At 43.8% G+C, this 22657-nt stretch overlaps 1 protein-coding gene across 4 annotated transcripts in view; it reads left to right on the top strand.

Moving 5' to 3' along the window:
• AKAP13 (A-kinase anchoring protein 13) overlaps positions 1–18759 on the top strand; it is a 189155-nt gene extending 170396 nt beyond the window's left edge. For all 4 annotated transcript variants that reach the window (XM_066592822.1, XM_066592824.1, XM_066592823.1 and 1 more), the window contains 12 exons: positions 760–1011; positions 2150–2226; positions 5463–5644; positions 5726–5808; positions 6835–7020; positions 8006–8167; positions 8437–8507; positions 11212–11250; positions 11348–11398; positions 11476–11643; positions 12791–13100; positions 13490–18759. In XM_066592822.1, coding sequence (XP_066448919.1) covers positions 760–1011; positions 2150–2226; positions 5463–5644; positions 5726–5808; positions 6835–7020; positions 8006–8167; positions 8437–8507; positions 11212–11250; positions 11348–11398; positions 11476–11643; positions 12791–13100; positions 13490–13539 — 1631 coding nt within the window. In that variant the 3' untranslated portion in view covers positions 13540–18759. The remainder of the gene's footprint in view (positions 1–759; positions 1012–2149; positions 2227–5462; positions 5645–5725; positions 5809–6834; positions 7021–8005; positions 8168–8436; positions 8508–11211; positions 11251–11347; positions 11399–11475; positions 11644–12790; positions 13101–13489) is intronic.
• The last annotated feature ends 3898 nt before the right edge of the window (positions 18760–22657 follow it).

Genomic DNA, 22657 nt, shown 5'->3' with positions numbered 1-22657 from the left:
TGCAGGCCCCACCTCTGCGACTTGGACCTATCCCACTTCCGCCTGGTGCGGTGGCCGCTGTTTCAAGCTGCTCTATTTCCTGTCTGGAGAACCCCAATTCTTCAGATAAGTACAGGTCCCAGAGGCCCCCGGCATCGATCAGACATTTCTGGGGCATCCTATTCAATATGCCTTAAATATATAAACTGGAAATACATCTTTTTTTAACCTTTTATTGATCACTAGATATATTCCGGACTTTATAGGAATGTAGACATTAATATATGTCAGTGCATTCATTGCAAATGATCACATTGTATAGTGTGGCAAGGTGCTGAATAATTCTCTCCACACTTCCTCTGCTATAATGGCTCTGTGTACGAGGGCTTTGCATTCATGTACGGAGGTTGCATGTGGACTTGAGGAATGAGATCAATTTAAAACTAAAACAGAGCTATAGAAACACGTTCTACAACATAAACACATTTATCATGTAACACAGGTGAATTTCAAGATTATTAGGGGCAAATTTTAGTGCTTGGACCCAATATGCAATGCAAAGAACCTGCATCTCCCCCCATGCGCTGTGCTTTTTTTTCTCTCCTTTTTAGTTTTTCACAATAAGAAATGTGTGCCAATAAAACTAATTAGTAGTACTTTAGCAGTTTGCTTAAGGAATTATAAAAATCACTCGAGTCATCAGGCCCCCTGGTGCTGAATACAGGCAACTCATTAAGGTCTGTTGTTTTGACACTGCACTAACTAGCTTTGATATTCCAGAAAATGAGGTTGAACACCAGTCTGTGACCTACGCCCTGAGCCTGGTGAAGGAGGTTCTGAATGGAGTGAACAACAGAGTAAAGCATTACGAGATGAAGAAGCGCCTGCATGAGATCTACAGTAAGACAGATAGCAAGTCTATACAGCGGATGAAGAGCGGGCAGATGTTTGCCAAAGAGGATCTAAAGAGAAGGAAATTTGTTCGCGATGGTCCTGTGTTCTTGAGATCCAACCAAACCAGTAGATCAAAAGGTAACATATTTGACCACCCGTTACGGTGCTTTTAGAATGGACGATTGTTTAAAAAAAATCCTTCGAACAAGCAAAAGTGAGCGATAATCGTTAAGTCTAAACGCCAGCCAACGGCCGATCGACGAACAATTTTCGTTGGTCGTTCATTTTCAGACACAAAAATCGTCATTGGCTCGTCCACTTATCGTTCGCTTTGAACAGCTCGTTCAGTCGTTCTCGGTCACTTATTCCGCGAATGTGAAAGACTGAATGATTTCTCGTTTGAACGACCCAACAATGTATCTGCCTGTATAAACAGGCTGCCCGGGCGAACGAGCCAATGGTGACGTCACTCGTTTAAACAATTAATCTGCTCGTCTAAAAGGACCCTTAGTAAAGATCATCTTGGTTTGACGAGGATGGGATCTTTTACTAAGCTTGCAAATGATAGTGTCTGTGTAAGTCCTATTCAGAGAGGTTTATAGCGACCCAATAAATCATCTGCACACATATAGTTACAGGGCTTGGCAAGTAATTGGACGACTGCTGAAATGCTAGAATCCCAGCGAGGCAGCTCTGCAGGACGGTCCATTGCAGAGGCTCAGCTCTTTTACACGGTGACATCAGTACAATTAAGTTGTGTGTTAGTCATCCTCTCCCACAAGCAGCATTCTGCCAAGAACAACCAGTTCTCCCAGTCTCCACCCTGCTGAAGGAGCATTTTGTTTTCCCTTGTTCCATCAACACCAACTTTACGAGGCTTGGTAACCTGGTTTTCTTGGCGGAGAAGTGTCTCCATCAGCATAGACAGGAAGTAAGAGGGAAGGGAGGGAAAAAAACTTGTAATTTGAAGCTATTTTTGCTGCTCATGAAACATATATTGCCTGAAAACAATCATTTCAGACAAATCATCAGTTGTAGGATATAGCCGTCAGGATTGCCTTATTCTTTTTGCCTGCTACTGGAAACGGGAACGTTTATGTAATGCAGAATGTGTCAGATGTGACTGTCACACAGTAGCACTATTCATGGCGCCTCCACAAGACACGATGACAAAGCATATGATTGCAGGGCTGGAAATTCTGTACAATAGCAGGAAGGTTACAGCAGATTTCTTAGATTTTACAGTAAACCTCCTTCTTTATCACTTGTTTCACAGAGGCTCTGGCTGTTCTGCTGTCTGACGTGTTAGTCTTCCTCCAAGAGAAGGACCAGAAATATGTCTTTGCATCGCTGGTGAGGATCATTCACATAAATGAGCTACATACAACTGCATCTTCAGCTTGTCATTATAGTGTGAACACAAAGAAGACTGGTGGCTGTAAGATACGGATTAGTCTTATCTTGTGAGATTTTCCTTAAAGGGATAGTCAAATTAAAATAAAAAAAAAATGTAAACCAGTGGCCATGTTATAAAATAACAAAATAAACCATACTCCCCTCTTTTTTCCCCGGGAATTTCTGTAGCGAGTCCCGTGATGCTTTGAGTCTGTGTTGACAGCTGATGACTTTTGCAGCCACTCTGAGGCTTCAGCGTCTCCGTCCAGAATTCCTGGCATCATAGGATGTGAACGCTGATGCCAGGAGAACAGGTGGTGACGCTACAACCACTGATGGGCTGCAGCAGTCACGTGACCTCTGTTGTGAACAGAGCCACGGGGCATTGTGGGACCAGCTGCACTGTTTCCGAAGGGTAGAGTGGGGAGTATGATTTATTTTGTAACGCAGCCACCTGTTTAAAAAGTCCCATCTGTTATAGATCCTTTTCATAAATTTGGCTCTGTTTTAAATATCGACCCTTTCCAATCTCATGTTGATCCTTAGGTTTCCTTAAAGGGGTTCTGTCATTAAAAAAGAAAAATGTTATACTTGCCTATTCCTCCCCTGTCAGTCTACTTACCAGATCTGCACCTCACCTATCTTCTTCTGTCACCTGCAGTCCGGGAGAGGAAGGGGGTCACCTCGCCTCCAGCCGGCTGATTCCTCTGCTTCCTGTGAGGTTACGTATATCGCAGGCAGTCTTCTTCCTGCCAGCCAATGCACGTTATGTCACAGCTCATAGGCCAGCAGGGGTAGTGCCGATCTACTCCAGAGACTGCTCATGCAAGCTGTCTCGGCAATAGATCAGAATTCCTTCCTAGGCAGTGAACGCTACAACACAGGGACATGAACTTCACTGAACCGGACAGAAGAGAATGTGAGGAATGCAGCGTTCATAACAAGTCAGCCGGCATGCGGTGAGGTGACCCGGGACTCTTTAGAAGCTCAGCTAGGATAAAATCTGGTAAGGAGGCTGACGGAGGAGGAATAGGCAAGTATAGAATTTTTTTTAATTTATTTTTTTGACAGAGCCCCTTTAAGGCCTATGCTATTACTCTGTCAGAGCTCCAGAACAGATCTTCATGTTTCAGATTGGGTCTCAGATTGGGTCTCATTCCTTCCCTTATTTTTTTTTCCTTGCCCATGCTGTGTGGTAAGAGGTGCTTTTACATGGAACGATATAGGTCGGATTCCCACGATCCAGTTCAGTGTGAATGCATGCAGCGACTGAACGACAAATGGGAATCACTTATTTCTTATTCGTTCAGTTTCTGCATGCAGACAACTGAAGGACGGATCGTCCCGTGTAAACAGGTCACTTATGAACAACTACCTGCTTACTGTGAATGGAGGCAGGTGGGTTGGAATGATCCCCAACCCGCTTTACCGCCATTCAGTCAGCTGTTGACTGATAGATCGTCCCGTGTAAACGCACCCAAACCCTTATTCATTTTATATCAGTTATCAGTGTGTGGAATGAGGCATAAATTGCATCTAATATTTTTGAGTCTATACACTACATTTGGAAAGTCTTCAGACCCTTTCACTTTTTTACATTTTGTTATGGTGGGGCCTTGTGCAAATAAAAAAAAAACCGTTTTCCCTATCATTCTGCACTTTGTACCCTGTAATAACAAAATGAAAACAGAATGTTAGTTTTTAAACCTTAAAAATCTGCAAAGATTTCTAATATTTCGCATTGACGTAAGTTTCAACCCTTTGGTATGGCACTGGAAATTTTAGTCCTGGGGCCCTCCATTTGTCTTGATGGTCTTTGAGATGTTTTTACACCTTGATTGGAGTCACCTGTGATAAATTCAGTTGATTGGACATCATTTTAAAAGACCTGGTCTATATAAGGTATCACAGTTCAGAATGCATATCGGAGCCAAAACCAAACTATGAGGAAGAAAGAACATCCTATAGAGCTTAGAGACAGGACTGTATGGAGGCACAGATCTGGAGGCGGCTACAAATAATTTCTGCTGCACTGAAAGTTCCCAAGAGCATAGCGGCCTCCATAGTTCTTAAATAGATGAAGTTAGGACTGTTCCTACAGCTGGCCGACCCACCAAACAAAGTAAGAAGGATGGCCTGGGACCAGGAACCTAATGGTCACTTTGGCTGAGCTCCAAAGATCCTGTGTGCAGATGGGAGGAACTTCCAGAAGGTCAACCATCACTGCAGCCTCCATCAATCTGTATTTTATAGAAGAGAGATCAGAAAAAAACCTCTCCACAGTAAAAGACACATGAAAGGCACCTGGAGTTTGCCAAAAAGCACCTAAAGGACTCTCAGACTGTGAGAAACAAGATTCTCGGATCTGATGAAACCAAGGTTGAACACAATTCTAAGCGTCCTGTCGGGAGGACACCAGGCGCCACTCATCACCTGCCCAATACCATCCCTCCAGTGAAGCTTCGTGATGGTGGGGGTGTTTTCCGTGACTAGGACAGGGAGACTGGTCAGGGTTGATGGCAAGCTGAAAGGAGCAAAGTAGAGATATTCTTAATGAAAACCTGTTCCAGAGCGCAAGGGACCTCAAACTGGGCAGAAGGGTCACCTTCCAACAAGACAATGGCCCTAAGCACACAAACAACACATGAGTGACTTAGTGGCAACTCCTTGAGTGGCCCAGCCAGAGATTTGACTTGAACCCAATTGAACATCTTTGGAGAAACCTGAAAATGGCCATCCACAGACTGTTCCCATTCAACCTGACCGTTTGAGAGAATCTGCAGAAAATCCCCAAATCCAGGTGTGCAAACCTTGTGGCATCACACCCAAGAAGACGGTAGGCTGTAAGCACTGGCAAAGATGCTTCAACCAAGTACGGAGTACAGGGTGTGAATACTTATGTCAATGCAAAATGTTAGTTTTTAATTTAAAAACAAATGTTCCAAATTTTCTAACATTCTGTTTTCTAGTTATCATTATGGGGTAAGGAGTGCAGAATGACGGGGAAAACTTGAATATAATTTTTTTTTAAATTTGCATAAGGCCGCAACATAACCTGATGTGAAAAAAAGGGTCTTAAGACTTTCTAGATGCATCGTATATAACACATAATACAGTGATCGCAAAATACATGAAAATCTCTGCTCCCATGACTTTCTCTACATTTTTCCATTTTCTATTTTTCCTATTTTAAGGAGCAAAAATCGACAGTCATTTCTCTGAAGAACCTGATTGTGCGGGAGGTAGCGCATGACGAGAAGGGGCTCTTCCTGATCAGCATGGTTGGAAAAGACCCTGAATTAGTGGAAGTACTTGCAAGTACCAAGGAAGAGCGGAATAGCTGGATCGAAACCATCAAGGAAACGACGCGGACAATGTAGGTTGCTTAGTTTTCCCATTGAAGTGACCCGCATTCTGTGTATTGGCGATCACTCACAGCCTCATTTATTTCATATAGGGAGAAAGATGAGGATGAAGGTGTTCAGAGTGAATCCGAGGAAGAAAAGAGAAACTGGGACGCCAAAGCCAAAGAACTAAAAGGTACAAGCCTCCACTTCATATCTAATAGTACTGGAACATTAGAATACTTATGTTTTATGGCATTCTCAGATGACACATCTCAAGGTCATCTCAAACCAGTATGAACCTGGTGCCCTTGTGACGCACACAGTTTATATGGCACCATCATATAGCCCCGCACATGCTCAGCCACCTCTCCCCTCAGACTGCTCGTTATGGTAGTCTGGTGACTGGGGGCCCTAGACCAGGCTGAAGAAACGTTTCTGGCCAAAGTAGCCATTTAACTGTGAATAAATCAATGGGAATATGGGAATTCCCATTTTCCCAATTCCCAAGCAAAACTTCATATATTCTTCTTGTATGCATGGCTCATACAGATTTTAATAGGAGACTGTCTTAGAACCTTTTCCCTAGAATTGCTTCTTAAGAACTGCGTGCGATGATGTACTGGGAGCCACATGCCTGTTTCATGCACTTATAAGTATATGTGTATAGAGCTAGGTGACAGCAGGCATATACAATGGGGCCGATGCAAATGCTGGAAGCCCCTTCTGCATAGACCAACTTGCAATGTTGTACAATTGCCTCCGCACCACCCGAAGCGCTGGCTGCATCTTGCACCATATCAATGCTCTTGATGACAACTCTGGAGGTGGACTTTGATGTGCTGATGTACACAGTGTCCTGCGGCGTACAGATATCCAAATGCTGCCGGCTTTATTGGATGCTACTTCATAATTATTGTAGATAGTTTTATTTTTGTGTTTGTAATGCAGATTATGTACCACTTTTTCCAGGAATGAGGAAATCATTAGTGATTGAGGGGTGGGGAGGGTATCCCATTGTTAACATGGTGAGGAAGGGAATTTTTGCTAGATTTGTCCTTGAGAGTTCCTCATGTCGCCAGAAGGTGGCAGCAGAACATGAATAAATAATGGATGGACCAAGTACAATATCAGTGATGTCACGTTGTACAAAGCGTGTAGTACAGATATAAAATTGCATTTCGGGCTGATGTTGATTTTGTTTCTTTCTCCTCAATAACAGAGCAACTTCAGCAAAAAGATGATCAGATTATCAATTTACTTGAAGAAAAAGAGAAGATATTCCACACCTTGGTGGACATTGGCAGTCATGAAAAGAATTTCTGTACGCCAGGAAGAATTCTTTTCCGAGCGAACACTGAAGAGGCTCCACGAGGAGAGTCGTTAATAAAAAGTGCAATAATAGAGGGTAGGGATTTACATTTTAGCACTTTTCTATCAAGTATAATGTTTAAAATCTGAGCTGTACCCTTGGAGTACATGGAATAACATTAGGTGATGGAAACAGCCATCATCTGTACACGAGTAGTATGCATCAGATTATGCTACCGTGTTTCCCTGAAAATAAGACCAGGTCTTATATTAATCTTTGCCCCAAAAGAGGCTCTAGGGCTTATTTTCAGAAAAAAATGTCTTATTTTACTTACCCAGCAAGCTCAGTCCATGTCCTTCCTGCTGCTCTCCAGGGCCCCAACACGGTTCTCGCAGTCCTCTGCCACCGACACAGGATCAATTCCTGGTTACGGGATTTATAAATGCCGCCTCCACAACATGATGGCTGTGATTGGCTGAGCAGTACTTGAAGAACCAATCAGGGCCATCACTTTGTGGAGGCGGGATTTGCTGCCAATTCAGAACTCTCGCCTTCTGGAAGCGATGGCTATGATTGGCTGAGTAGCTCTCAAAGGACCAATCACAGCCATCGCTTAGTGGAGGCGGAATTTATGTATCCTATAACCAGGAAGTAATCCTGTGTGGGCGGCTGAGGGCTGCAGGAACCTTGCCAGGGCTCTGGAGGGACATGGGCTGTGCCTGCTGGGTAATGTATTCCTGTTGACTTTTTTTTTTTAATGAAATGTAACTAGAGATTATTTTTAGGGTAGGGCTTATATTTCAAGCCTCCCAGAAAATCCACACACTAGTGTGCCAGAGCTTTAGACTCTCCAGTTCTTACAGTTTCTTATATCCTCAAGGATCCTACGGTGATGGCCTGAGGATTGGAGGTTAGGCTGCTGGGACCACTATAACCACTGGTGGGATCTCGTATCCCTCGCAGTGTCTTTGTAGCAGCTCTCTGACATAGACGTTAGAGGAGGGCTCTAATATGATGTAGAGATGCGTGTCGCTCGAACTGGAATAAACTAAAGGCTACTATACTGTTTTTTATCTTGCAGTGGAGACGCTTCAAGTACTGTTAAACCAGAATCTGTGGAGCAGCATCGTGCAGCAGGTTCCCAGTCCGTCAGACCTGGAGGCAGGATTGGGCTCAGTTTCTCTACCTCGACGAGCAGAAACTTTTGGAGGGTTTGACAGCCATCAGCTAAATGCCTGTAAAAGTAAGTGTACCGCTGCGTACATACCTCCATGTGTCTAAGCCTATTTTAATTAGTCCACATTGTGCACGCTAGTACCTGCCTAAATCATGTATGAACTTGAGTTCCATTCATCTCTATTGTAGTATTGCCCAACTTGTGGTTTACACGGAGGATACACATTGCCTTCATTGTAATAAGATATTAAAGAGCAAGTCATTTGTCACCCATTACAATACAGGAGACACAATGATAATGTTAAGTCACTAATTGGTCCCATTTTACACTTAAAGGTGGAGAGAAAGATGAGGGAGAAGATGCACAGGATTTAAGGAGGACGGAGTCTGACAGTGTTCTGAAAAAGGTACAAATGTCTTCTGTGTTAAAGGAAATCTGTCATGACGTTTATATTTATCTGAGGGCAGCATAAAGTAGCGAGACGCTGGTTATATGAGTGTTTCACTTGTTTTCTTGCAGTAGTTTGCATAAAAATCACTGTTTTATGAGCTGCAATACAAGCAGAGAGATCATATTCATTAGCTGCCGGCTAGCTCTGCCCACTTGACATAAATTGAAGGCTTCCTCCCTTTACTGTGCATAGGGAGAAAGCTGTCAATCAGTGGCAGGTGGGTGGAGTTAGTTGGTAGCTCATGATTATTAAGGACTCCAGAGCACATCATTGAAAAGACTACGATCGCACTTGGTGCACAGTGATATTGTGAATTTTGCTGGGGAAATTGAGGTTAATTAATCAAGAGTTAGTGGCTGTATTTCTAGGGTATTGCAGCTTGACGTACCGACTATAGATGAGTGAGTATACTCGCTAAAGGCAATTGCTCGAGCGAGCATTGCCTTTAGCTAGTATCTCCCCCGCTCGAGACTGCAGGTTTGGGTGCCGGCAGCGGGCACGGAGCTGCGGGGGGGAGCGGGGCACGACGGAGGGGAGATCTCTCTCTCCCCCCGGCTCTCTCCTGCTCTGACAGCCGCTACTCACCGCTCCCCCACGCCGGCACCCGAACCTTCTGTCTCGAGCGGGGGAGATACTCGCTAAAGGCAATGCTCACTCGAGCAATTGCCTTTAGCGAGGATACTCGCTCATCTCTAGTACTGACACATGAACTTTCTGAAAACTCTTCAAAGGAGCTGCACAGTATTAGAAAGCATGGCTGCCTCCAAAAACAGTATCACACTTGTCTATGGGTTGTGTCTGGCATGGCAGCTCAGTAAGAGAATGGGGCTGAGCGCCATACCACATATAACCTGGGCGTGGTACTGCTTTTTGAAGAAAGTTATGTTTTTCTAATCCTGAGGAACACTTTTAACCCATTAAGGAGCAAACACTTTAATTACAGGCGATGATAGGAATACAGTGCCGAATAAAAGCGCCTGCAATGTAGCCAGTGCAAGTTGGGTCCTCGGCTGTTAGTCACAGTCGAGGACCTGGAGGAAAAGGCAGAAGCAGTTTTTACCCGCTTCTACCTTCTCTCTTGCAGGCTACATAGTGTTCAAGGAATGCTATGTAGTGAAGAAAAAAAGCGAACGTGCCACTTCTGCTATTTAACCCAGCGATCATGTGACCGCTAGATCCCCCCTGCCACTCTGATCAGCTCTGTCAGTGACTACTGTCACACTGGGGGGGATGTTTTTTCCTGTAACTGAGGCTCCTATAGATGCTCCAGAAACGGTGTGGAGAAAACAAAAATTGTAAATGTTCCCCAAAGGTCTTATATTATGTCATGGGGGACATAGATGTTAAAAAAAATTATAATTATTACAAAAATAAGTTTAAAAAAATTGCAGAATGAAATTTAAAAAAGAGAGAGAGATAATGATCTGCCGTTGCCTCAAACCTAAGAAGGCACTTAATGCGCCCTGTGATCCAAGACTATGCAAACTATATATCAAAACAAAACGAGGGACCAGTTCCTGTACTTTTAGTGTAAATAAACTAATTTTAAAAATAAACTATAAATTTTAAAAAAAAAGTATATATTTTTTGCTTTTTACCCCTAATAAAACTAAAACCTGGGAAAAAAATTAAGTGAAAAAAAGATATAAAATAGCGCTGTATGTCACGGAAAAAAACTGCTGTAAAAATAACTTTGGTAGCTGAAGGGAAAAAAATAAAGCCATAAAATCACCACTTGGGTAAATTCCCTACAATAAAGTGTCTGGTTGAAACACCCTGGCCCTTAAGGGGTTAAAGGTAACCTATAACAAGCCTTATGCTGCCTGCAGAGGGGGGGCAGCATGAAATCGGGACAGGCTCTGTCATTACTAATAGCTGTGTTTTACTGCTGCAGCTTTTAACCCTTTCCAATCCACTGTCTGGCGTCTGAAGACATTCTGATTGAAAGCTGTACAGCTTTGATGTTGGAAGACGTCAAGCAGGGTATTCTTACTGTATATTACTGGCTGCTCTGTTGTCGGGGGCCTCTCCAGCATGTCCCATACCACAGTACTGGCTCTAGCCAGCAGATGGTGCCATTGTATAATGGCAGAAAGAGAGAGCCCCCTTGGCAATCCTGAATCCAAAATTGGATTGCAAAGGGTTAAGAGTAAACCATAGATTTATTAACAAGCTGAGTGTGGGGGACATAAGTCTGGGCATGGAGAGACGAATCCACTCTACGGCTTCTAACCACCCTGATTGAGATGATAGATGGGTCTTCTCCTGATTTGCATATAGGAAAAGACCTGTCAATAAAATCAAGCTGGACATGGCGAAGCTACAGAGCGGACTCCTCTCCCCATTCACTGCTCATTATCAAAACTATTTACTCTGAAACTCTGCTGCATTTCACAGCAAACCATCTTTGTGTAATAAGGGAGCCTGCCCCCCAGCACCCCGCAGGAAGCTTGTATCCAGCTTCCTTTAATTGGAACGACTGATTTAAATATATTGAATGAAGACTTGATCATGAATGTTAGCCCTACTTTGATTTTTATTTCTTTAGCCAACAGGAAGGATAGTAACTAATAGCATCCATTATATAATCTACATGATATTAAGCACGGATATTGGCACATAAGAGCTTTCCTAATGCGCTACTTTTTATATCCTGCAGGGAGTCAGTCCTAGCATTATGCTTAAGAGAAATGGGGAGGTAAGTGTAGTTGGGTTACTTTTATAATAGTGTAAAGTAATTAATCTGCCTTTTAATAAGAATTTTGTTAATGATTTGCACTTTTGACTCCTTGCAGCATGTCCTCCAAACGGTGACCAATCTTCACAAACTTCTGAGCAACTTGCAGGTATTTTAGGTCTCCTTTCTTGAAACTTTTGTTTGTTTGTAAGTGTGAAGTGGTTTAATTGCTGTAATTTACTACAGGCTGTGGTGCTGCAACAGGACACCTTTATTGAGCACCAGAAGCTGAGGCTAAGTGAGAAACCCCTCACCCGGACGGCCTCAAAACCAAAGTCCTTCACCGAACAAGAAAAGGTGGAGCAACTGCTGCAGGACATGGTTAATCTGGAAAAGCAGCCAACAGACCAGCAGGTAGTGGTGTAGTGTAGTGTGTGAGATGTTGGCACTGGTGGTTATTACCCTGGCAGCTGAGAGAAGAATGGGTGGGAAGGAGAGCGGCACCAGTTCCAATTGTACCTCTTGGCTTTATTAACCCCTTCATGACCAAGGGTACACATGTACAGAAACATGCCTGCTCTATATATAGTATATATCGGCTGTATTAAACAGCTGACACTGGCCCACAATCAGATCAGTGGCTGTTGAACTACTTTAATGATGTGGTCATTGCTTACCGTGCTACCTAAGCAGTTAGCCAGGGGGTCCTTAGTTGCCCCATCATTCCTCCTCACAAGGCGATCATGGTGTGTCATTAGTCGCAAAGACAGTCAAGAACTTAATGAGGGCTGCCATGTATTGATGACTGTTAAGCTCTGCCTTAATAGTCAGCAATGAAAAGCACAGTGTAATGGTCACACAAATAATTACATGTTCAAGTCCCCTTGAATTGCAATCCCAATGTACCCCTCTGCCTCTAACGGTTGGGTCACTTAAACCCCCCTCGGTGATGTCAGAATGAATGGAGCACTGGCCATGTATGTGCAGCTGGTACTTCATTCATCTTTGGCAGGAGCACTGGTCCTGCAATTGTGCTGCCACTTCATTCATCTCCTCACTTCAGAGAGAAGAGGATGGGAAACACCGGACCCTCATTCTCAGGATTCTTGGGGGTCTGAGCAGTCGGACCTCCACCGATCAGCAAGTTATTCCTGATCCTGTAGATAAGTGATAACTTGTGATTCTGGTATAACCCCTTTAAGAACGCTTGCATGGAATTTTATACACGTACTTTCCCAACACCACTTAAAATTTAGTTCTGGGGATTTTAGGTAAATGAGATTCTAAACTCAAAGAAAATATTCATTAAAGCAAGTCGGCAAATAGTGTATTTATCTCATATGTTAGAAATGACATAGTAGTAGTAAATAGGAGGCTAGAATAGTCAATAACTTATCTAGTAGTGGAAGGTAGGAGTAGTGCATTACAACATGTAGTAATACAAGATGCTCCTGTTTGTGGATGGATGACCGCTAATTTGTGAGACCTGATAAATGACTGCCAGGTGGCGGTCACTGTGGTTCTGGGAATGTCATTTTATTTTTCCCCCTACTTTGTTTAGGTTCCACTTCAACAGGAAAAGCTGACCCGAGGCCCCTCACTGCCCGATGGCACGGATTCTTTAAAAAGATACTCTAGCGCACCAAAACAGGAGCACTTGGACTCTAAACCCTCTGCTGTATCCAAAAAGGACACATTGTCACGGACAGAGAGTAAGCAAAAAGGAAAAGGCCACTTCAGTTTGCTTGGGAGCCAAAGTAACAAACCCGTGGAGGGGCCTCCCTCCTCCAATCGCCTTTTTAACTTGTCAAAAACAAAGGAAAAGAAGGAGAAAAAGAAGAAATCTAAAGGAAACCACTGTCCAAACTCTGGTAGGTGAAAACGTCAAGTGGGTTATCCCACCAAAAAGGTTTATCTCCTCTCCGCAGGATAGGCGATGAATCTACGACTGCTGGGACCCCCAGGGATAACAAGAACAGCACCCACGAGTCTCCCTTGTGAATGTTGTGTATGAACCATTCCACTTACTTCAGTGGGACTGAAGGAAATGGCCAAGTGCATTGCTCGGCTATGTCCATAGACGGTGAATAGAGCGGTGGTCATACATGCGCACAGCCGCACCATTCACAATGGGGGCTCAGCGTGTGCCATGCTCTTGATCTCTAGGTGTCCCAGCGAGTGGACATTTATCGTCTGTCATTTCAATGGGAAATAAATGTTGATGAAATAACCTCTTTAATATACATTCTTTTCCCCCCAGATTCTGTTCACGTGGAGGGAGTGTCTCAGGAGGAAGAGATCTTCTGCTGATCATATCTGTACATCCTCATTCCCCATTGGGAGATAGACTGGGTATAGTACAAAGGGAGAATCTGGCGCTCATATTAATTACCATTCAGAGGTTTGCAATCCCACTTATTTACTGCTCCCTGAAAGTCTCCATACCACTCATACAAGAGCTTGCCATATTTCTGGAGCCTTTGCCTTATACAATTATGGGAACATAACCGCAAACGGTCCCCAGAAGATATGCTTTCCAATCGCGTAGACCTGCTAAAGGTGCAGAGTGATGAGCCTGAGGCCTTCAATGCTTGTAAATGCCCAAACCCCGGGATCCGGACTTTACCAACACCACTGAAAAGTTAGCCAACTTTTAGAGTTTTGTATTCGGTGCCCACCTGTTAAGCCCTGAATACTCGCTGCTACTTTCCTGCCAATGGTTTCGCGCTCATTATACATAGGATTATATATTCATTGAGGAAAAGAAGGGTTAATGATGAATTAGAAATGGATTTAACCTCAGATGAAATGTACTAATGAAATTGTTGGCTTGGCCGTACTCGTATTTTTTGTTTTCTTGTGGTCTGTGTAAATATACAAGTCACCGTTTCATGTCTTGTTTTTGCCAGTAGAGGGAGCTGTAGGCTATGCAAAACTGTAGCTAGTCAGTTCTATGCCAAGTATCCCCTGTGAGAGCAGCAAGCTTCCACCCTCACTCATACTCTTATGGGGATTTGCTCTTTCATGTCTCTCTCGACAAAAAAATAACATTATTTTTAGTATTTTGTGGAACGTAACCCCCTTGAAAGTATAATCTGCTTCTGTCCAAGTTTCTACACCCTGTCAGTCGTCGGCATACTTTTTTAATCACCGCTGCAGCCATTGTTCTTCTTTCTATGGATTATTTGCTTGTTTAGTGTCTGCATATAGCAGAGCACAGAAAGCAATGCGATGTATGTAGCCCGTAGCAGCTTGTCATCCAGTAGACTGCTATGAACACAACATGCAGCAGTTCTTCTATGCAGCGATTTCCTTAGTTCTATGTGTCTGTATATATATATTTTTTAATTCCTCAACCGAAGGACCCCCTCCTCCATTTCATACGGTCATCTGTTCTCTTTCATGAAATGTATTAGCAATAAACATGCAGATTACATAGGTGCTCGGGTGTACATGAACTCAAATCTACTGTCTGCATGATATCAAAGCTCCGTAAATGGTGGCTTTGTGGTATGGAACCACTATGCACTTTACAGAAGGCATTTACATAACAGCTCAAATTCTAAAAACCAGACAATCACTGATGCCCAGCAGCTTACTGATAAAGGAGACTGGGAGTTGTAGTCCTGTGTACTGTGCTTCCCAACATGGCTGAATCACTAAGGCGAGGGCTGCAGATTTCTTTTCTCATGTGCTATATAAGAGATCAGAAGGACCAAAAGTTTCTGCTGTAATCCCAAGTAATCTGCAATGTTTTTCCCTCATAGTAGAAATTGCACATGATTTAAAGGGGTTGTCCAGGACCTATACTATTAATGACCTGCTCTCAGGATAGGTCATCAATAGTTGATCAGCTGGGGAGCACTTGTAATCCCTACAAATTAACTGTTCACCAGGCCTCCTGTCAGTGCGGACAGCGCTGGAAGCAGATAGCGCTGTCAACATTATAGTGGCCTGGGTAGGTATTGCATTGAATTCAATAAGAGCTGTGCCTGTTCTGCCATGCTAGGCCGCTGCAATGTTGACAGCGCTGTCCACACTGACGGCAAGCAAGGCAAACCTCCCGCCAATCAACTACTGATGACCTATTTTAACGCTAGGTCATCAGTGGTAAAAGGCTTGGACTACTCCTTTAAGATAGTCATATACATTGGATGAACATTGACCAAATCGACTCCTTTTTAGAAAGAGCAGCCAATCATCTGATGTGTATGAGGGTGTCCCAAGTCTCTCTCGACAGCAGATGTCATGAAAAACTGTGGTTGTTGGGAGAGTATTGGATTTCCGCATACCTGTTCCTTGTGTTCTCAAGGAATATATACAGTAAGCCGGCGCCAGAGGTGTCTGGCAGCGACTCTTTCCCCTTCCCCACTGAGAATACATGCACACAATTTCTATTTCTGTAAGCAAAAATAAAATTTGCCATTTCATTCACATTTTGCGTGTTAAATGACACTCCCTGCACAACTCTTTTGCAGAGGTCAGGCAAAAACGAAAAATAGTGCAGAGATAAAACAAATCCGATACCTAAAGTAGTTGTGTCACTAAGACCACCTCTTTCCTTAAGACATATGGCTTTTCTAATGTGGTAGGCAAAACCTGTTGATCACTGGGGGGGTTCAGAAGTCGGGTTTTTGGCAAACAGCAGTTTTTAAAATGCGGCAACCCCTTTAGTCTTGCAAAGTGACGTTAAAGGGGCCCAAACACCTTCAACAGCTTTCCTTCCAAACTCTTTCATATACAGTACATGCAAGCCAAGCTTTTGTAGCTGGAGGAATTGGGGAAAGGGGAATAAGACGCTGCCCAACTCTCCAGTCAGCGGTATATTTCCTGCAGGACCAAAGATGGGGCATGTTGGAACCAGATATGCCTGATCCTCCTTTCCTCTGCCACCTGGGAGGAGTCAGAACACACCCATAAGAGAGCTGGCCAAGCCTGCGGAAATATGCGGGTCAGGCTGATTATCCTCTAATGCATGCAGACACCTTTTGGGATCTGATTGGTTCTTGTAAGCCATAATGCAGATGGCGTACATCACATGTGAGCAGAATCTGTAGCGTCATGTATAAATAGTAGTGCGAAGAAAGATCCAACCACTGCTTTCATTCATTTAGTGAACACTACATTCACATTCTACAGGGACTTCACCACTTCTTCCTCACTTGCATTTTACAATAGACCTGCCTATCTGTTAGTATTAAAGTCCTGGGCTCTGAGCGAATATGTCCGCTTGGGTCGGGGAAGAATATTATAGATGAATGGTCGGATGATGCTGTAAATATAAAGGTTATATACCTGGAGAAGCCAAATATCCCAGGCCCTACCGTAAACCTCCCATACCTTGTATATTAGTCCACATTGCAAACAGTATTTTAGTATTGTGTAGCCTGTGTGTGTCAGCGCACTCTGACCGCACAGCGCCGGGCCGCGGCCTGCTAGTAATGCGCCGTCTGCGGGATATACGTTGGGTAGAAAGCACCTTTCTTGAAGCTTTAAATGCATTTTTTTGTTACTTATTGCTGCTTGAGACCTCACCCAAGTCGCTTTGTAAGGAATAAGAGCACTTATGTGTGTGGAGTGTGGTCTAATATCACAGAAAACTGTATTCGGTGCCCTGTGCAACCAACAGGCAGCAAATGCCGAGAAAATAAAGGTGTTGCCCTTGACTGCCGACGTAACTGCAATGCAAATCAAAACTGTATTAAAAATGTAAGTTACGATGTTACACTTTATTCCGGGTTGTTATTAGAAGTTCTTTTGTTGCGTTCTTGTTTTGACTTTTTTTAAAAATATTAATCTGTACCCATGACATTCCTCTCACCCCCTTACCCCCCCCCCCCCCCCCCGGTCTGGACATGCCCCCTGCAGGACAGGGCAGATAGAAACACCCCCTCTTCCGTACAGTTGTCTTACTTCTGACTTACACGTTTTCTGCTTGTAGCTAATATTTTGTACGACTGGATGAAATAGTTTGTCCCCAGAAAGCTGTGATATCATTGGAAATAATGATATTCAGCCTATAGAAAATTTAATTTTTTAGCAAGGTCTGGTATCTTGTCCGCTTCTAGTAATTAATTCTTCCTGACCAATATATCGGGGAATTTCATGGTGACTCTATAGGGATGGATAGTACAGCCATTCATATGAGGTTGAGTAGTCATTAGGTAGCGCCAATAACACGATATATTGCCCCCCCCCCCCCCCCCCCCCCGAGTCATTTTTGTCCGGAATGTACAACACCTCACTGAGGGTAACGCACCTTTCACTCATAGTCAATGTGCAAGTAATAGAGACCCATAGTACATCCTACATGTGTCGGATGTGTGGAGACATAACCCTAGCGGGGTACTGTACTCCATCGCTGCTTTCACTCCTACCTGTTCAATAAGAGAGCGCTTTTCTTAAAGTGGTTGTACCAGAATGACAAATTATTCCCTATCCAAAGGATAGGGGGTTACGTGCTGAGACCACCAAAAAAAAAGAAAAAAAATGCATTGCAAAGTGGTCTTCTCGAAGATGACTGTCAGTAGGTATGTGTTGGATTGGACGTCTGGGCTAGATAAGGAATGGTCTTCTCAAAGAGATGCTCATTTTGGAGGGGTGTACTAGAGCAGGACATGTGCAGGTGAAATCTGATTCTTCACATCTCTGTCAGTAATGTGTATACACTATAGTGTGCAGTTCAGAATTAGATTCACATTAGTTGGAATCACAAAGGTGGTTTTGATACACTTTTCTTGCAGGAACGGCAGAAGTGGATTCAAAGGGAATGGGAAATATACAGGAAGGACTTCTACTACTTCTTCCTGCTCCATCCACTCCTGGCCTCTGCTCAGAAAACTGCAGGCGTTCACATGCATGAACTGAATATTTGAAATCATTTAGTTTCAGACCATCTCATAGTGTATTGACAGAAGCGCAGAACATTGGTTGATCTTAGTAAGATTTATTTTTGGTCATTCCGGCTGTTTTGTTAGGTAAGAAATGTATGAAAATGATACATTGCTAGATGAGACATATTGAAAGTCATGACATTCCATTTCATCCTGTCTGTACTTAACAAATATCAGCTCCGTGGCCTCTCCTTTTCAAGTACTAACATTGACTGCACTAGAGTAAAGTCCCGAATGCTCAGGAGGTTTATAGCACCATGTATACCTCTGCTTTATGGTTCTGTAAATGCCTGTACCGAGGTACATGTAGGTGTCATTTGGAGACCCCAGCAACAGGGCAGCGATGAGGCACCAGCGCGATGTGGATGCTTCACATCCTGCCGGTTCTCGATGACGCAGAACTCTGCTAAACGCTATTGTGTTGTTTTTTTTCTAAATGTTGTAAAAAATTTAAAACAAAACAGAAGTTAATTATTTTATGTTAATGTGTAAATAATGTAAAAAGTGATAACTGTACAAGTCATGACAGATTCCTGTAATATGCAAGTTTCCTTTGTAACTAGCTTTAATTTATCTCTTTTTCTTAGTTACCTACTGTAAAGGCGAATTTCTCTGAATAAATTTCATTCTTTATCTACCTTGTGGCTTATTTGTCGTTGGTAAATAAGTATGCTGGATATAACCCCAAAAGGAAAATCTTATTTGTTTAATGATAACAAGTTCTACACTTCTACTCAGTGTATTGGTTTTCTGCATGTCCAATATCTTCGCTGCCATGAATCACAACCATTTACTTTCAGGGGGTATAAAGTGATGGCGGTCATGTGTGATGCTGCGGACACTGTCCCCGTTCACGGACTATGGAGAGAGATCTTGAAAATTGTGAGAAAAATTCAATATCACTCTAATTGCTCATTGTCGGGGCTGCAACTGGACTTGCTATTGCTTCAGTTGACAAGTCTAGGTGCAGTCCAGCAACCCTCACTTAGTCACCGCACGTCGTCTGCAGCGTGTACAGGTGCCCTTAGGGGGGTCCTACACAGCGCCACATGTGATTAAGTGGTTACTGATTGTTATTGGCCATGTACTTTGGTCTAAAACCATGCAGCTACTAACCATGAACAGTCAGTAAGCACTTACAATATTGGTGAGCTTCACAGAGTACGTTCATACATGGTGGTAAAGCTGCAGATTTTCCAATATTTCCAATCAAAAACAGTCCACTTCCGCATCACCTGACTGGCGGTCGCAGAGTTTAGTTACATATGCCGGGTGAGGGCAGCTCCGTGCGCTGAAGTGAGGAATAGCAGTCCGGAGACTTCTGCAGATTTTGACTCTGGTTTTGCTGCAGAAAATACACTGCATTTCTGCCACTTGTGCACATATTAGGTTGTATTGACTTGGGCGAGTGCGATATCATGGACTGATATTGCAGTTTCTCCCGTGTTTTCAATGGGGAAGCATCACATCACACAGCGATGCCGCCGCCAGCCCCACTGATGGCCCGTGTGAGGTCAGCCTAAGACTGTTATTCCTCGAGTGCTCAGATGAAGCTCGGCAGTTGGTACTATTATTACACAGGCGATAATGGCATTCCTGAAATATTAGCTTTTGTGTAAAACCGTCTAAAAATTATGCTGCATGTCCGCAATGAATCAAATCTGTATGCCATTTTGTTGCCGATTTGGCAGCAAATTTCACTCATTACATGAATGAAGTAATGAAACGAATGAAGTCCAGAGAGAAATATCCATAAGGTCTCGTTCACACAGGCGACACTGCATCGCCATGAGAAAATCGCAGTGATATCGCTACAAAGTTGTGCGACTTTGTAGCACCACCACATGCAAGGATTTTTGTGGGGGGGAGGGCTGAGAATTTATTTATTGTTTTTTTTAAAGTGTGCGTCACCTTAGAAGCGCTGTCCAGCTCCGCTGCTGCTTCTCCCTGGTCCGTGGCACTGTTTTTCATCTCTTCTGGACGGATATTGAAAAATCCACGCCTCCTGGAAGTGCTGGCTGTGATTGGCTGATGCTTGGCCAATCAGAGCCAACGCTCAATGAATGGCTGTGATTGGTTCACTGAGCGCTGGCTGTGATTGGCTAAGAATCAGTCAATCAGAGGCAGCGCTTCCAGGAGGAGAGGATTTTTCAATCCCCAGCCAGAAGAGATGAAGGAGAATAGTGCTGGGGACCGGGAAGAAGACACGGACAGCTGACAGCACTTCTAAGGTGTATACTGTTTTTTTTTTCCTGTAGTTAGGGCTTAGGTTATGGCTTTGACAGTAGAAAATCCTACTGTCAATGTTGCATCGCACCGCACGAAAATCGTGTTTTCATGCAATGCAATAAAGGAAGGCTCATAGAAAAACCTCGCAATTCGCATGCGTTTTGCAGGACCTGCAAGGTTTTTGTGTCTGGTTCTTGCATGCTACAAAACATTGCATGCGTGAATTAACCCATAGGAAAGCATGGGCTTCACATAGATGCGATTTGTATTGAGGTCTGCCGGGCAGTGTTTGGTCCCCACCAAAGACTGAAATATTAAGGCGTCCCCGGGGATTCCCCTTTCGTGCACCTTGAACGGAGTGGAAAAGCAGAATCGCCAGCGCAGTTGTGAAAACGCCCTAAACTGTACTGTAGTGACAACTGGGTGTTACCATTCTTCTTGTCATGTCCCTCCACACTCACATTGTCTGATCAGTCATGCCAGTATGCATTTCGGTAGGGACACATTAAGGCTTCATGTCCACGGGCAAATTCGGATTTAAAATCCGCAGCGTTTTTCCTGCACGTGGATCCGCGCCCCACATGGATGCATTAGACACCCGCAGGTAGTTAAATACCTGCGGATGTCATTTTTCCCTGCAGGCGCGGGTCCCGTGTGCAGGAAAAAATCCGGACATGCTCCATTCAGGCGCGGGTCTCCCGCAGGCTTCTATTGAAGCCTATGGAAGCCGTCCGGATCCGCGGGAGACCCGCGCCTGAATTAAACTCACCTGCTCCGGGCGATGCAGGTATTCCTTCGCAGCCGGAAACTTCTTTCTTCGACCCGGCGGATGTGCCCGGCGCATGCGCGTGGCACGCAGCCGACGTGCCGGGCAGAAGAAAGAAGATCCGGCCGCGACAGAAGGAAGACACGCACAGACCGCTGCGGGTAAGTTTATTCTGATTTTTTTAGCATCATGTCCGCGGGACAGGGAGAATCCATGGAGAAGCCGTAGCGGGCCTGATTTTCCCCGTGGACATGAGGCCTAAGGGTGCCTTCACACTTGAAAAAAAAACGCATGTTTTTTGAGCGATGCGAGAGAGTGAAACCGCTGAATTGTGAAACCAATGAATTTTAATGCTTTAATTCCTATTTGCGATGTTTGCACTCATGCAATGTGGAGTTTAAAAAAAATAAAAGTAAAAATATCGCAGCATGCCTTATCTTTCTGTGTTTTGCGTTTTTTTAAAATCTTCCATGTTTTTCTACGGAGCCTCCTTTTTATCACATTGCAAAGGCCGAACTTGCAATTTTCATGCGCTGAGTTTTTATCATTGCGATTTTCTCACGGCGATATCGTGATCACCAGTGTGAAGGAGCCCCTGAAGTAACTCTCCAATTTCAAGTCAAAATTCTTTGCCTGGACAAGAAAAAAAAACAACACGCGGGGCGGTATATTTGCTATAGCTGTTTTCTGCGGCACCCTAATCAGACAGTTCCCGGCCATAGTCTTGGTTGTTCAAGACGGCTGCAGAATTTAATAGGCTACTGCACACTGCATTGTTCTCTGATTGGCTAGTGCTGATCATGTGACCAGCTCAGGCCAATGAGAGAAGAGATAATGCATCAGTAATCTTACACTTAGCAATGCATTGTTGGGATTAGGTAGTATGTAGATTATGTTGGACATCTTGGCTGACTAATAAGCGGACCTAAAACCGTATCAAAAGGACAAGAGAACTGCCGGCAATAACCCCCCCCCCCCCCCCTCCCCCTCTACGATTCTGGTCCCGAGAAAAATTTAGTTTTGACCCCCAGAAGTTGCTTTTAACAAGGGGAACGGTGATGCCTACATGTCAATACAGGATATTCATACATTTTCCAGAAAGAAGTACAACAGAGTCCTCAGAAAAGATAATTCAATGGAAATACAGGAATTTACTAAAACAGGTGTGTTTGGAGATCTGGCGCGTCTACTGTACATAATTAGGTACCGGCTGCCACAGTCAGGTGGTTCTTTGTACCCAGGCAGCCTACATACCAGAATTGCTTTTTCCTTACTCTGCCATTTAAGACAGACCGACCCTTTAAGAATCCCAGACCGATTATGAAATGATTCTAAACCTGTCATTATTATTGGTGCTCTTAATGATGATACAGATTACATCTAATCCAGAGTTCAAGTATCTGCTATATAAATGTAAGCTCTGGCTCGTTAAATAGCTTCTAAAACTGGTAGAGAGCTCTTATACAAAGGTGATAACATTTATCCGGCACTCGCTGTCCAAAAGGCAAACGTGGGAACAGTGTGTTTTTCTATCAGATGT

The sequence above is a fragment of the Eleutherodactylus coqui genome, chromosome 2 (genome assembly GCF_035609145.1).
Source record: "Eleutherodactylus coqui strain aEleCoq1 chromosome 2, aEleCoq1.hap1, whole genome shotgun sequence".
In the NCBI taxonomy this organism is placed as follows: Eukaryota; Metazoa; Chordata; class Amphibia; order Anura; family Eleutherodactylidae; genus Eleutherodactylus; species Eleutherodactylus coqui.
The sequence above is the reverse complement of the archived record's forward strand: the minus strand, read 5'-3'. Positions and strand labels throughout refer to the sequence as shown.